Source organism: Salvelinus fontinalis, chromosome 38 (assembly GCF_029448725.1).
Source record: "Salvelinus fontinalis isolate EN_2023a chromosome 38, ASM2944872v1, whole genome shotgun sequence".
In the NCBI taxonomy this organism is placed as follows: domain Eukaryota; kingdom Metazoa; phylum Chordata; class Actinopteri; order Salmoniformes; family Salmonidae; genus Salvelinus; species Salvelinus fontinalis.
Genome location: NC_074702.1, coordinates 30,671,946 through 30,688,277, shown reverse-complemented (window position 1 = coordinate 30,688,277; position 16,332 = coordinate 30,671,946). Strand labels below are relative to the sequence as shown.

Here is a 16,332-nt window from a genome sequence, read left to right as displayed (position 1 = left end):
AAGCCCAAAGAGAGAGTCAGATGAAGAGTGATTGTTACTCAACCCAGGCAATTGATTCGTAGAAACTTATCAGGACTTCCCAGCAACACAAAAACACAGCACACATTGGTTCAGTTGAGAAACTTAGTGTAGTAGAATTGAGGCTGCCAATAGAGTGGTGGACTTCAGATATATGTCAAATTGCTCCCTGCATATCTCACACAGGCACATACAAGGAGAACTCTCAAACCCACTACCGCAAACAGTTAGATGTCTGTGGCAGGGGAGGGGTTTCTCATATTATCTGCTGTATGTGGTGCCAGTAGAAGACCAATATTAACTAGCAGCTATATGTCAGTCCCATTTCACTATACAACCGTCACACTCCAAATGATTTGTAATAGTTGTCTTGTCTGCTTGGTTTGCTTGCTGTGCTAAGGAACCATTGTGGTGGTGTCTTCTCCAGTTATGTTCAAAGGGGCCCTGGTTTTTGTAAATGCAATACTTGAGGCACAGAGGGATCATTAGATAACCATCAGAAGTGGGTACTGCAGAGATGTTTTGTTTTAAGTCCTATTTATGCTGTGGTTGAAACTGTAAACTATTGGTTGGTTGATCATGGAGAGGGTGTGGCATTTTGTAATGGTGCGTTCACTGCTTACATTCTCTCTCTCTCTCTCCGCGGTTACAAAAAACAGGCTGTTCTATGGCATCCATAGTCTCACGATGACCATTTCGGCTGGGCCTACGTTCTGGCGACGAAAGATGACGTGAGCTACTACAGACGCCTTGGAAAAGTCGAGCATGTGAACGTGTCAAAATATGGTTTGCATCGTCGATTGGTCGGTTTCAAATCTATCTGCTGTTCGGAAAACTATGTATGTACGATGGTGCGTCGCGAGTTCACACAACATACCGTCGCCGTGTGTTTTGAAGCTCACACTGGTGCCAAATTAGGTTATGATGCTGTAATTTTCCTCCAGACCGATGCACTTTGATCGTCTCCTCTCTAGTGGGACTTGAAAACTTGGCTATAGATGCTGTTGACACATCAGAGCCCAATGGCTTTCACTGTTTTCGGTTGGAGGCTCTGTAGCATGCGAGCAAAGGGAGTAGAAGCTTCTCTTTTGATATCTATCTGATCGCATCGCCATGGATCTATCTCCCCATTGGCACGGTGTCTCTCTCTACAATGCACTGGACTGCTGGTGGTGGATGCTATATTCCTCTAGAAAACCTCCCCAAATTGTTGATTTTCTCATCTTTGTTTATTGGGATTTTTCAAGGATATTGTTGGTTTTCTGCACGAATATTGTGAGATGTTTGTAATCTGGAACATATGTTCCTGCTAAATATCCATGTCTTATGTAGGCATGAAATTGGAGAGAACTCGATTGGACACCTTGTCGTCCTAAGAAAGCAAAACTGTTGTCCTTTATTGAACTTGTTTCATGTTTGCGTCACATCGACGTGTCTCAGAGTTGACGAACGACTGAAACCAGCTGTCAGTGTTGATGTTTGAATGTGCTTGACACCGTTCCAGTAGGTCTAGTTGAGTTGGACAGGGCCACTCCAAACAGGCAAGACGGACAGACAGACGGATAGACTTAATCATTGCCTCCCCTCTGACATACCTGTGGGCTGTGCTTCGAATGCACTCCAGACTTCGACCTGATCCGAAGAAGTCTCCAAAGAACAGTTACCCAACAAAAACGTCTCACTCGCCTGTAGAGTGTTTCCTTCCTTCTTTTCATTTATAACTGTAGGATGTGGGATCTGCATCGGATCCAAACAAACATGCATGGTTGTTATGATCCTTAATCAGCACGTGTTGCAAGATTAGCAACGAGCAAAACGTTTTGTTCAACAGGATCAAAGAGGAATGGCATGGAGTGTGAGCCAAAGATGTGATGAAGCGATTCCCTGACAACTTTCTCGCTGATTGATTGACCAGTGGGCTGAGGTGATCAGGCATAATGAACGCACAGTTAAATGGCCGCTAATAGAAGGCAGGAGGTCTTCAACCACTAAAAAGAGATGAGCCAGAGGCGCCGCTGGTCAGATCAAGTGAGTAACTAACCCGCCCAGATGACGAAGGGACATGCTTTTTGATAGTAGTGACCCGCCTTCGGACCTGTTAGAACCCAGAACCCCTTCTCTCCCAATGGGTGGGAAATGAACTCGCTAACTTCTCACAATTTCCATCTTCATTCCATGCCCGGTTTCCCCTGCTCTCAAAGTTGTGTGTTAGCAATCATGTGTGGATGGGGTTTGGGAAAGGGGAGTACATTTGGCCAATTTACAGTGGATGTCAGGTCAATGTAAACATGCCCAGAGTGTATATTCTACGTTAATGTATGGCTGTGTGAGGCGATGAGGAAGAAAAATACTCCCGTTTATTTTCTCTCCATATAGAGAGATTGACAGCATGAAGCCAGATATACAGTGAGCTTCAAAAGTATTGAGACAGTGACACATACAGTTGAAGTCGGATGTTTACATACACCTTAGCCAAATACATTTAAACTCAGTTTTTCACAATTCCTGACATTTGAATCCTTGTAAAAAAAAATCTTGTCTTAGGTCAGTTAGGATCACCGCTTTATTTTAAGAATGTGAAATGTCAGAATAATAGTAGAGAGAATTATTTATTTAATCTTTTATTTCTTTCATCACATTCCCAGTGGGTCAGAAGTTTACATACACTCAATTAGTATTTGGTAGCATTGCCTTTAAATTGCTTAACTTGGGTCCAACGTTTCAGGTAGCCTTCCACAAACTTCCCACAATAGATTGGGTGAATTTTGGCCCATTCCTCCTGACAGAGCTGGTGTAACCGAGTCAGGTTTGTAGTCCTCCTTGCTCGCACACACTTTTTCAGTTCTGCCCAAACATTTTCTATAGGATTGAGGTCAGGGCTTTGTGATGGCCACTCCAATACCTTGACTTTGTTGTCCTTAAGCCATTTTACCACAATTTTGGAAGTATGCTTGGGGTCATTGTCCATTTGGAAGACCCATTTGCGAGTAAGCTTTAACTTCCTGACTGATGTCTTGAGATGTTGCTTCAATATATCCACATCATTTTCCTTCCTTCCTTTTTTCCTCCAAACATAACGATGGTCATTATGGCCAAACAGTTCTATTTTTGTTTCATCAGACCAGAGGACTGGAGGACTGGAATTGTGATACAGTGAATTATAAGTGAAATAATCTGTCTGTAAACAATTGTTGGAAAAATGACTTGTGTCATGCACAAAGTAGATGTCCTAACCAACTTGCCAAAACTATAGTTTGTTATCAAGAAATTTGTGGAGTGATTGAAAAACAAGTTTTAATGACTCCAACCTAAGTGTATGTAAACTTCTGACTTCAACTGTATATATTTTTTGTCTCTGTACTCCAGCACTTTGGATTTGAAATGATACAATGACTATGAGGTCAAAGTGCAGACTGTCAACTTTAATTTAAGGGTATTTTTCATCCATATCGGGTGAACTGTTTAGAAATTGCAGCACTTTTTGCACGTAGTAACCCCCCATTTTAGGTGACCAAAAGTATCGGGACAAATTTACTTATATATGTATTAAAGTAGGTTCAAAGTTTTGTATTTGGTTCCATATTTCTAGCAAGCAATGATTGTGACTCTACAAACTCGTTGGATGCATTTTCTTTTTTTGGTTGTGTTTCAGATTATTTTGTGCCCAATAGAAATTAATGGTAAGTAATGTTTTGTGTCATTTTGGGGTAACCTTTATCGTAAATAAGAATAGAATATGTTTCTAAACACTTTCACAAGGATGCTACCATGATTGTGGATTGTGAATAATTATGAGTGAGAAGGTTACAGAGGCATACATATCCTACCTCCCAAAAATGCTAACCTTCTCTGTTAGTGTAATGGTTAGAGGTTGTGCTTCTGTAACTACAGTATCGCACTCATCATTATTCACGATTCATTCAGGACTATCCGTAATCATGGTAGCATCCACATCAATGTAGAAGTGTTTAGAAAGATACTATATTCTTATTTACAGTAAAAGCGACTCCAAAATGACACAATACATTATTTATCATTCATTTCTATTGGATACAAAATAATCTGAAGCACAACCAAAAAAAAAAACAGAAAATGCATCCAACAAGCTTGTGGAGACACAAGCTTGATGTAATCATTGGTTGCTAGGAATATGGGACCAAATATTACATTTTTGACTACTTTAATACACATATGAGTGAATTTATCCCAATACTTTTGGCCCCCTAAAATGGGGGGACTATGTACAAAAAATGCTGTAATTTCTAAACAGTTCACCTAATATGGATGAATACCTTCAAATGAAAGCTTGATAGTCTGCACTTTAACCTCATAGTCATTGTGTCATTTCAAATCCAAAGTGTTGAAGTACAGAGTCAAATAAACAGCAAAATTGTCCCTGTCCCAAGACTTTTGGAGCTCGCTGTATATTGTCCAAGAACATCATTACTTTGTTACGTCGTTAAATGACATCAACTCCCCATATCATTTCTCCGTCAGAGTAGACAGAAGCAGGCTGGGTTTGACGTCCCGAAGCGAAAGAAGAAAAAGAGGACGGTCTGTTTAGATTTGGACGTCACGGTACGTGGCTGCAATGAATCCCATCTTCTCCCAGTTCGGAAATATCTTGAAATGTGTTATCTGTCTGACGTATTGAGGTCTCTGCTCGTTGCCGAGTGAGTAGTCGTGCAGTGTGGAGATGAGCAATCAGTGATGAATAGGCCACGGAGTACATTGGGTGCTAATCTGAACGTGATCGACGAGGTGTCGGGGTGAACTTAATCCCCGGAGACGATCACAGACACACTCTGATTAACACTACACCTCAGTGGTCTCCGCTCTCTCTCCATCTCATCACTCCCCAACACAGATTCTGTGTGTTTGCGTGTAGTGTGCCAGGTGGGTCTTCTCCTCTGTAAATCCTCAGTACTCTACTTCAGTCTTCAACACTGCCGGGAAGAGTGAACCCCATATCAAACACTGACATCTCCTTGCTGCTGCTTCTCACATGATTACAAACTGCTGTTGTAGTTCCACTTAGCAATTTATTGTCGTCTTTAAACGGGTTGGAGAAATGTAATATGCGAATTCATGGCCAATGGAGAAACATGCTCGGTTCAGTCAGTTGATTTCTCCTCTATGATGTTTGATTAAGAACTGTGGTAGGTTGCCTATTCGGTGGAAGCTGTTACCCTGTGATATTTAAAACTTGGCTCCGATCGATAGCAGTGTCTCTCGTTTGCCTCTATTGTGTTCGCCCCAATGACATTTTCTTGTAAATGGGATCGCTAAGGAGTTTATATTAAGAGACGCTTATTGTGGAATGGACTGGCTGTTACTGGCTCCTTTGTCCTCCGCCGGCAACTCGATCCGGGCCCAGAGTCAATGTGGTTTGGGGCGTTCATCGGCTGTCTCAACATAGCATCAACACAGCGCTCAGGAGGGCCAGTTCTGACCAGAGTTAATGCAATATTCACGTTCAAAACCAATCAGTATTCAAAGTTGCAGAGGGCAACCAAAGTTTGCATGAATGACAAATTGCTGAAATTAGATGGATTTCCTACAAATTTGAAAATATCTTTGTTACATATCTGCTACTATTGTTTGGCTTATACTGTGGGATGGACTTTTCAACTGCGGACTTTTTCCTCTGGTTTAGTCTGTTGCCTCAAGTGTACCTTTGTCCTCAGCTCTGAGGCCATCCACAGTGCTGTCGTACCACCGGGACAGGAAAATGTTGTTGTTAGGCCCAGTGAACTCAGCTGCACTATCACATGTTAGTTACAGTAGTTACAGTGGAATATACCATCAAAGGCAGTTATCATTCATGCTGTATTCCACACTCTCAAACTCAAACATTGTTCCGGGGATTTTTTCCTTGCCACTGTGCTTCTCCCTGCTTTTTGGGGATCGGAACCGAGGCACATTGTGACCACTGCCGATGTAAAAAGATTGATCGACTGACCGATTGATTGGTTGATTGGATTGCTTTACATGTAGTTGAAGCTAATCCCACTTCCCTGTTTGTGCCCTCTGTCTCTCGTCTCTCTCCTGCAGCTAGCTATGGCGTGTACCCCATCTGCAAGGGCTGCTCGGTGTGCTCCAAGGACAACGGCTGCGTGAACTGCCAGCCCAAGCTCTTCCTGTTCCTGCGGCGGGAGAGGATGAGGCAGTACGGCGAGTGTCTCCACGCATGTCCGGCGGGGTACTATGGCATTCGAGCTCCCGAGATCAACACGTGCTCCCGTAAGGCCTCCCTCCTTCATCCCTCCTTCATCCCCCCTGATCTCTCTTTTCCATCTCCTCTTTCCTCGCTCGTCACATGATTTATTGTCTCGTCACATGCTCCGTATGCAGGGAGCACATGCTTCACACGGCTGAACCAATAGCACAGGTGGATGTTAGTGCCGAGACTTTACTAAGAAGGGTCTTTCCTTCAGGGGCGACCCAGTGTAGGCCTGGATGTGGGATCTGAGGCTGTAAATGTCTGATTAATCCGGCTTCTCAACCAACAGTCCCACTTGGTGAACATTTAGAGGTTTGTTAGAGGGTGTTGTGGACGGGCTTCAGAACGAAGGCTATTCAGACGTACTTAAATGGGCTGTTATTCAAGTTCTAGGCATATCTTGGTGCTTTGTTTAATGGAAGATTAGCAACGCTTACCAATAGTTTGTGGACTTTGCACAAACGGAACGCTGCCATGTGCAGATTAAAGCGAGTGGAAGAGGTTAAGTCACTCGCAGAGGGCTGGGCGATGTCATTCTGAGGAAAAACTATCCTGATGATGTAAGGAAAAAACATCAATCATATTAGATATTTCTATTCATCCATGTCAATAGTTTAAATGTATATACTTTTTTTGTGGGCTTTATGTACTCATGTGTTCAACGTGTTTTTTGTGTGTAGTCAGCTGTATTCGACATCAGGACTTAACCAGACACATTTAGACACAGATCTTTTTAAATTAGGTTGTCTATATTAAAAACTGAAAGGGGAAAAACTAAAACTAAATAAATAAATAAATAAATAATAATACAATATCAAATGAATTAAATGTATCCCTCTCCACTCCTATTGGACCAGGCTGCGCCCCCATCTCATAACCTTATTTTAACATGGAGTCTGGCTTGAGAGAGGCCCGGCTTTATAGGTTTATAGAGAGCCCGAGGCGTTGGCTGAGTGTTTCCTGTGAAAACTGAGAAAGAACTTGAACCCATTGGGTTCTGTTAGCCAAACTCCTGACAGACATGCTGAAATGAGGCCCCAGAGGAGCGTGTCAGGACCTCTAGGCCCAATAATCCAGATGCGCAGCAGACACCGGAGGAGAAACCATTTTGCTGCTTACTCGCTCGCTCGCTCTCTCTCTCTCTCTCTCTCCAAACCTCCATGCAAATACGTCCGCTGGTTTTGTCAGTCAGAAAAATTGAGCCGATTGACGACTGAAATGCCTGGCTTGTCGTAAACTGCTGGTATCAATTGGATTTTCCCCTCCCCGGGACACCCGCTCCCCCTGCACACACATTCTCATCTCTCCATTCCCCACAATACAAGAGGAAAAGGAAGGGCCTGCAGTCATTTCACCCTATCTTCACAAGTCAGGGAAAATCAGAGGAGAAAGACATTTTGTTCTTCAGCGGATAGTAATTCTTCCCCGTCCCTCCTCACACCGTCTCTCTGTCCTGCGCGAAGTTTGATTTTAAGCGGTACCGACGTGCGGCACCAATGTGTGGCAAGTTCATCTGAGTCCTTTTCAGAGCAAAACTGCTCCCAGAACCAAAATCTTACCATTGTCAAGTAGCATCAAATCTCGGCGGCCAGGTCTTCTTTGATGTGATCGCAATTGGAGTCGTAACTTTGTAATCCCACTTTGCATTTGACCTTCCTCCTTAAGTTGCACTCTTCATGTAATTTCCACTAAACAGTTTGGGTCTGTCGGCCATAACGGGCCGTTCTATCAGCTCGGCTCTACGAAGCTAATTGTCGGGTCACTGGGAACGATTTGTGGGCTGACAAGGCAGCTGGATTCTCCTCCTTGCTCAAAGACACCGGGGTTCCTCCCCATCACCAGTGCCCCGGACCCAGAGCCAGTGCCTGCCCCTGTTCGTGGCGTTACAACTCTGTTATCAAGGTCTTTCAAAACAGCCTCTGAAATCACTTAAGGAGCAGCTGCTTATTATTACACCAGAGTTTGTTTGTGTGATCTTATCTCATTCGAGATTGTTTTGTGGACTGCCTGGGTAAAGGAAAACTAACGCCACACGATAGAGAGAGAGGTTTACACACTCACTCCCAGGCCCAGCCGTGATGAGGCTGGAACCCCACGGCTAAGTTTCTCACTCTCTTTCAGCCGCCACTTGACAGCTTGGCATTAGGAGAAGAAAGAGTGTAGCCACACACTTTAACCTGTGTGCCAATGTGCAGTAAGACTAGGTGACTGAAGCTAACCAGGCAACTGAACCAGCCAGTGGCTGAATTTAGAAGAGAGAGCGGGAAAGTTAAAGGTTGGGAAATGTGAGGGGAGGAAGATGCCTGATTCAGTGTAGTTTTTTCTCAAATTCAGTTTTCTCTGGGTAGTTTTTCCTCGTTTCATTTAAATGTTTATTTTTATTTGTAGGTTTTCTCTCTCAAAATCACACTTTTTTTAATAGAAAACACACACAACTAACTGTATGTTCATTTTTGAGGTCTGGGAAAAATCTAAGAAATATTGGTGTAGTTACCCTTTAATGCAAGTGTGCACCAGCCAGAGACTTTCGTTTGGTTAGCAGTGTTTCTGTAGCGCTCATGGGATTGCAGAGTTAGCAAAACAAATGGCTACTGGATTGATGCAAATCATCAGGATATCATTCTGCCAGGTGATCATAGGCTACTTTGCAGTTAACATTTTTAGTTTAGAAGGTTTTGGTGAAAGCCTTTCCATCTGTAGTACCAGAAGACGATTATCATTAGCATTCATGCTAACGGCTACACAAAGTGTAGACTAGATAAAAGCGCATTCCTGTGCCTTTTCAGAAAGTTGCAGGAAAATACAAATCACTGATGTATTTTGTCCATGGATTTTCTACAAGTCCAATAAATGTAGTTCATTTCCTACTAAGTTCAATAAATGTTTGAATATTGTCGAATTCCGTTTTAATGTCTGGCATGCGTGATTCCGTCCGCGTTTTTCGCATCTCTCTCTCTCTCTCTCTCTCTCTCTCTCTCTCTCTCTCTCTCTCTCTCTCTCTCTCTCACATACATACATACATACATACATACATACATACATACATACATACATACATACATACACACCTTTCAGCAGCTAATGGTGAAGAGTTTGATATGATCTGTAACTCAACATACTAATACTGCTCTATGTCAACCTCCATCTCTAACCAGGGACATTTCTAAGGATAGAGATTCACATATGGTTTATATACAGCCCAGTCCTGATAAGTGCACATATATACAGGAAGTGATGTGTAAGTTAGCAAACTATGCGTTAAGTTCTTTGCAGTTGCACCAGTGCTAATACAAAACGAATCGTTCTACTTGTCTGGGACAATCTATCTGCACGTTTCAGGTTTAACGCAGGCTTTTATGACATGATTTAATTCCCAAGCTATGGCATAGACTGTATCAGGCATCAGCTGTATTTTCATATGGGTTGAAAATATTAGGAGGGGGGGGGGGTGAACGGTGGATAACAGTGTGCTGAGTTTAACGGGAGGGAAAGTGTTGACAGAGACAGCATGAGAGTAATACTCCGAGCAAAGCTTCCTCCCAGGGGCTGTATAATGGTTTTAAACACTGCTGAGGTGGTGGAGGGGGGGGGGGGGGGGTTTGGAGGGTATCCTGGTGGACAAGGCTTGAAGTCTGGGATAGATTGTCCCTATATGCACCCCATTTAACAAACACACACACACACAGCTCTCCCTCAGTCACAGCTCTCCCTCAGTCACAGCATGCTGTAATGCTCACAGAAACCCCAGCAACGAGCATCCCCCTGCCACGATGGAAACCATGTCAAGCTGAGCTCATAGATATGGCCAATATTCTGGAAGTGTGGTTCAAATATCACAGCTCGTCCAGTGCCAATATATATGCCACTCGAGACTCCCCTTGTCCGAGGTGATTTTTAAAACTCCATTTCTGATTTGATTTTATTGCCTCTCCCGTACTAAAAATAGGTTACTGAATATCATTGTTGCCTTTTGTTTCTGGTTTGTCCCGTTTTATGAGTTTTGGATGACTGGTTACACCTTTGTAAGGTAGTTCATTTTTAAAGTGCGTCACGGGAGTTTGGTGGATTCTGAGGTGGACAGTAGCCACACGCCAGTTCTCCGGGCCAATTGAGTACCGAAGTGTGAAGCTCTGTAAAGGAACTAAGTCATAATACCATGAGCTACGTTGGCAGCGCAGGCAGAAACAGGCTACTCTGCATCTCTGTCTTCCTGTGGGTATTTCCATTGCACATTTGAACCAGAAAAAAGACCAGTTGCTTTTGGCCTTTGCGCCTTACCAAGGGACAGTTAATCATCACAGCTTTTACAAACCACAGTTTAGACACACTGCCAGACAACACAATGGACACAACCAACTGACAGGCCTGTCGTGTCTCCTCTCCACTGGCCCATTCTGACTGACAGGAACACCGGCACCGTCTCGCCCAGCAGCCCCATGCCAGGGTGTTGAAGAGCATCCACGTGGAAAGAAAAGAGAATGTCAGAGGGGAGAACATGCAGCCTTTTCCTGTGACATGAACTTCTGCCATCCATCAATCCACATGACATGGCTGGGTGGCAGCTAGCAAGCCAGGGGTTAAATGTCAGCCAAACCTTCTGATTTAGAGAGTAGGGCAAAGCGCTATTAGGCTAGCGCAAGGCTAGCTGCTTCCCTCAGACCCGCTTGGAGAGGAAGGCTGGAAAAATGGGGTTTGTTTTCCCCCGCTTCAGTGCCAGAGCTTCTTTCTGTCTGATCATGGACATGGACACTGCCGCTGCATGCCTGTTCAACAGCAGTCCTGGTTAGCATCCTGGAAGACTTTGTAACTTTTCATTAGACTGATGATTGGCTTGACAACCTAACCCCCGTAGCTTACAAGAAAGGCCCTCTCTGGGCTCCTAACAGATTCTCCATCTTATGAAAAATGATTTACAGTTTTTTTTTAACATGAATATTCATAGAAATAAATCAAGCGATGGCATTTTTCCCATGTCAACCCAATCTCAGACAGAACACCCTCTGAAATTGACAATTGCTTTGAGTGTCCCTGATCAAATTTGCTGACTTTCGATCCAGACCACAGCAGAGAGAGAGGGGAGAGTCGCTGCCAGCTAGACTCGCAGGGTTAGATCACGCTCCAAATGTAGTTGACATGAAAACCACAAACTGAAAAAACGGAAAAATGGAAACAGTCACATTCATACAAGTGCAACCATGACTTTCCCTTAAAAGATGTTGACCACCTGAAATTTCAGCCTGTTTTGGCGGGTTGGAGTTTTGGCCTAATAGAACAATAAGAAAGAGAGTTCCAAACCTCTCTGCCAATAACAACTCGTTTCAGTTTCCCCTCCTCACTCCCAGACAGTCCTACCGCAATTCTTGCTTGAGAAATTGCACTTTACTAAGAAGCTATTTATTTTTCTTCTTGACCATTTTAATTGAAAACAATCACAGTACAGTACTCAATTGTTACCCAGAAATGATTTGATATTGAGTTAAAAACTGAGAAACAAGGCCAAGAGGAGATCATGTGTTTTAAGCCTCAAGAAGAACATTGAACCTTCCTTTCATCAGATTCCTGCCAGATCTGATGACCTCATTATATCTTATTAGTCTCCCAGAGGCACCTAGACGACACATTGGAGGTGGCACAGAGGTTAATCCCAAAGAGGGCTATAACCTGCTCCTATGCATCTGAGGGCCATGGGCCCCTGGGGGCCTCGTCTGGCGCTCTCCGTTGGGCCCCTGGCCACCGCAGAGGCAGACAAGCAGCCGGGCAGATGCAGCACCCTGTGGGAACTTATATGCATATATATATGCATATATATACACACATTTATATACACATACAGTATATCACAAAAGTGAGTACGCCCCTCACATTTTTGTAAATATTTGAGTATATCTTTTCATGTGACAACACTGAAGAAATGACACTTTGCTACATTGTAAAGTAGTGAGTGTACAGCTTGTATAGCAGTGTACATTTGCTGTCCCCTCAAAATAACTCAACACACAGCCATTAATGTCTAAACCGCTGGCAACAAAAGTGAGTACACCCCTAAGTGAAAATGTCCAAATTGGGCCCAATTAGCCATTTTCCCTCCCCGGTGTCATGTGACTCTTTAGTGTTACAAGGTCTCAGGTGTGAATGGGGAGCAGGTGTGTTAAATTTGGTGTCATCGCTCTCACACTCCCTCATACTGACTGGTCACTGGAAGTTCAACATGGCACCTCATGGCAAAGAACTCTCTGAGGATCTGAAAAAAATATTTGTTGATCTACATAAAGATGGCCTGGGCTATAAGAAGATTGCCAAGACCCTGACACTGAGCTGCAGCACGGTGGCCAAGACCATACAGAGGTTTAACTGGACAGGTTCCACTCAGAACAGGCCTCGCCATGGTCGACCAAAGAAGTTGAGTGCACGTGCTTGGCGTCATATCCAGAGGTTGTCTTTGGGAAATAGACGTATGAGTGCTGCCAGCATTGCTGCAGAGGTTGAAGGGGTGGGGGGTCAGCCTGTCAGTGCTCAGACCATACGCCGTACACTGCATCAAATTGGTCTGCATGGCTGTCGTCCCAGGTGGAAGCCTCTTCTAAAGATGATGCACAAGAAAGCCCGCAAACAGTTTGCTGAAGACAAGCAGACTAAGGACATGGATTACTGGAACCATGTCCTGTGGTCTGATGAGACCAAGATAAACGTATTTGGTTCAGATGGTGTCAAGCGTGTCTGGCGGCAACCAGGTGAGGAGTACAAAGACAAGTGTGTCTTGCCTACAGTCAAGCATGGTGGTGGGAATGTCATGGTCTGGGGCTGCATGAGTGCTGCCGGCACTGGGGAGCTACAGTTCATTGAGGGAACTGTGAATACCAACATGTACTGTGACATACTGAAGCAGATCATGATCCCCTCCCTTCGGAGACTGGGCCGCAGGGCAGTATTCCAACATGATAACGACCCCAAACACACCTCCAAGACGACCACTGCCTTGCTAAAGAAGCTGAGGGTAAAGGTGATGGACTGGCCAAGCATGTCTCCAGACCTAAACCCTATTGAGCATCTGTGGGGCATCCTCAAACGGAAGGTGGAGGAGTGCAAGCTCTCTAACATCCACCAGCTCCGTGATGTCGTCATGGAGGAGTGGAAGAGGACTCAAGTGTCAACCTGTGAAGCTCTGGTGAACTCCATGCCCAAGAAGGTTAAGGCAGTGCTGGAAAATGATGGTGGCCACACAAAATATTGACACTTTGGGACCAATTTGGACATTTTCACTTAGGGGTGTACTCACTTTTGTTGCCAGCGGTTTAGACATTAATGGCTGTGTGTTGAGTTATTTTGAGGGGACAGCAAATGTACACTGTTATACAAGCTGTACACTCACTACTTTACATTGTAGCAAAGTGTCATTTCTTCAGTGTTGTCACATGAAAAGATATACCCAAATATTTACAAAAATGTGAGGGGTGTACTCACTTTTGTGATATACTGTATATATACAAACATATATATATATATATACATGCATGTATGTATGTATGTATGTATATATATGTGTTTATATATATATGCATATGTATATATACACTGCTCAAAAAAATAAAGGGAACACTTAAACAACACAATGTAACTCCAAGTCAATCACACTTCTGTGAAATCAAACTGTCCACTTAGGAAGCAACACTGATTGACAATAAATTTCACATGCTGTTGTGCAAATGGAATAGACAAACGGTGGAAATTATAGGCAATTAGCAAGACACCCCCCAAAACAGGAGTGATTCTGCAGGTGGTGACCACAGACCACTTCTCAGTTCCTATGCTTCCTGGCTGATGTTTTGGTCACTTTTGAATGCTGGCGGTGCTCTCACTCTAGTGGTAGCATGAGACGGAGTCTACAACCCACACAAGTGGCTCAGGTAGTGCAGTTCATCCAGGATGGCACATCAATGCGAACTGTGGCAAAAAGGTTTGCTGTGTCTGTCAGCGTAGTGTCCAGAGCATGCAGGCGCTACCAGGAGACAGGCCAGTACATCAGGAGACGTGGAGGAGGCCGTAGGAGGGCAACAACCCAGCAGCAGGACCTCTACCTCCGCCTCCTGCAAGGAGGTGCACTGCCAGCGCCCTGCAAAATGACCTCCAGCAGGCCACAAATGTGCATGTGTCTGCTCAAACGGTCAGAAACAGACTCCATGAGGGTGGTATGAGGGCCCGACGTCCACAGGTGGGGTTTGTGCTTACAGCCCAACACCATGCAGCACGTTTGGCATTTGCCAGAGAACACCAAGATTGGCAAATTCGCCACTGGCGCCCTGTGCTCTTCACAGATGAAAGCAGGTTCACACTGAGCACATGAGCACATGTGACAGACGTGACAGAGTCTGGAGACGACGTGGAGAACGTTCTGCTGCCTGCAACATCCTCCAGCATGACCGGTTTGGCGATGGGTCAGTCATGGTGTGGGGTGGCATTTCTTTGTGGGGCTGCACAGCCCTCCATGTGCTCGCCAGAGGTAGCCTGACTGCCATTAGGTACCGAGATGAGATCCTCAGACCCCTTGTGAGACCATATGCTGACACATGCACATTTGTGGCCTGCTGGAGGTCATTTTGCAGGGCTCTGGCAGTGCACCTCCTTGCACTAAGGCGGAGGTAGCGGTCCTGCTGCTGGGTTGTTGCCCTCCTACGGCCTCCTCCACGTCTCCTGATGTACTGGCCTGTCTCCTGGTAGCGCCTGCATGCTCTGGACACTACGCTGACAGACACAGCAAACCTTCTTGCCACAGCTCGCATTGATGTGCCATCCTGGATGAGCTGCACTACCTGAGCCACTTGTGTGGGTTGTAGACTCCGTCTCATGCTACCACTAGAGTGAGAGCACCGCCAGCATTCAAAAGTGACCAAAACATCAGCCAGGAAGCATAGGAATTGAGAAGTGGTCTGTGGTCACCACCTGCAGAATCACTCCTTTATTGGGGGTGTCTGGCTAATTGCCTATATTTCCCACCTTTTGTCTATTCCATTTGCACAACAGCATGTGAAATTTATTGTCAATCAGTGTTGCTTCCTAAGTAGACAGTTTGATTTAACAGAAGTGTGATTGACTTGGAGTTACATTGTGTTGTTTAAGTGTTCCCTTTATTTTTTTGAGCAGTGTATATATATACAAAAAAATACGAAAAATACAAAAGTACACGAGTGGATGAACAAAACACGCCTACACTGCTACGCCATCTTGGGCATTGTGTTGTTTAAGTGTTCCCTTTATTTTTTTGAGCAGTGTATATACATACATACATACATACATACATACATACATACATACATACATACATACATACATACATACATACATATACAGTTGAAGTCGGAAGTTTACATACACCTTAGCCAAATACATTTAAACTCAGTTTTTCACAATTCCTTAATAATTAATCCTCGTAAAAATTCCCGGTCTTAGGTCAGTTAGGATCACCACTTTTATTTTAAGAATGTGAAATGTCAGAATAATAGTCATTACATTCCCAGTGGGTCAGACGTTTACATACACTCAATTAGTATTTGGTAGCATTGCCTTAATATTGTTTAACCTGGGTCAAATGTTTCGGGTAGCCTTCCACAAGCTTCCCACAATAAGTTGGGTGAATTTTGGCTCATTCCTCCTGACAGAGCTGGTGTAACTGAGTCAGGTTTGTAGGCCTCCTTGCTCACACACGCTTTTTAAGTTCTGCCCACAAATTTTCTATAGAATTGAGGTCAGGGCTTTGTGATGGCCACTCCAATACCTTGACTGTGTTGTCCTTAAGCCATTTTGCCACAACTTTGGATGTATGCTTGGGGTCATTGTCCATTTGGAAGACCCATTTGCAAGCAAGCTTTAACTTCCTGACTGATGTCTTGAGATGTTGCTTCAATATATCCACATAATTTTCCTCACTCATGACGCCATCTATTTTGTGAACTGCACCAGTCCCTCCTGCAGCAAAGCACCCCCACAACATGATGCTGCCACCCCCGTGCTTCACGGTTGTGATGGTGTTCTTTGGCTTGCAAGCCTCCCCCTTTTACCTCCAAACATAACGATGGTCATTATAGCCAAACAGTTCT

The 16,332-nt window shown here is 44.2% G+C and overlaps 1 protein-coding gene across 1 annotated transcript in view; it reads left to right on the top strand.

The window, feature by feature from the left end:
• The window catches only part of LOC129837525 (R-spondin-2-like), a 79,727-nt gene that overhangs the window by 30,943 nt on the left and 32,452 nt on the right, over nt 1-16,332 (top strand). Inside the window, exon 3 of the mRNA XM_055903770.1 lies at nt 6,073-6,261. Within this exon, the coding sequence (XP_055759745.1) occupies nt 6,073-6,261 (189 nt within the window). The remainder of the gene's footprint in view (nt 1-6,072; nt 6,262-16,332) is intronic.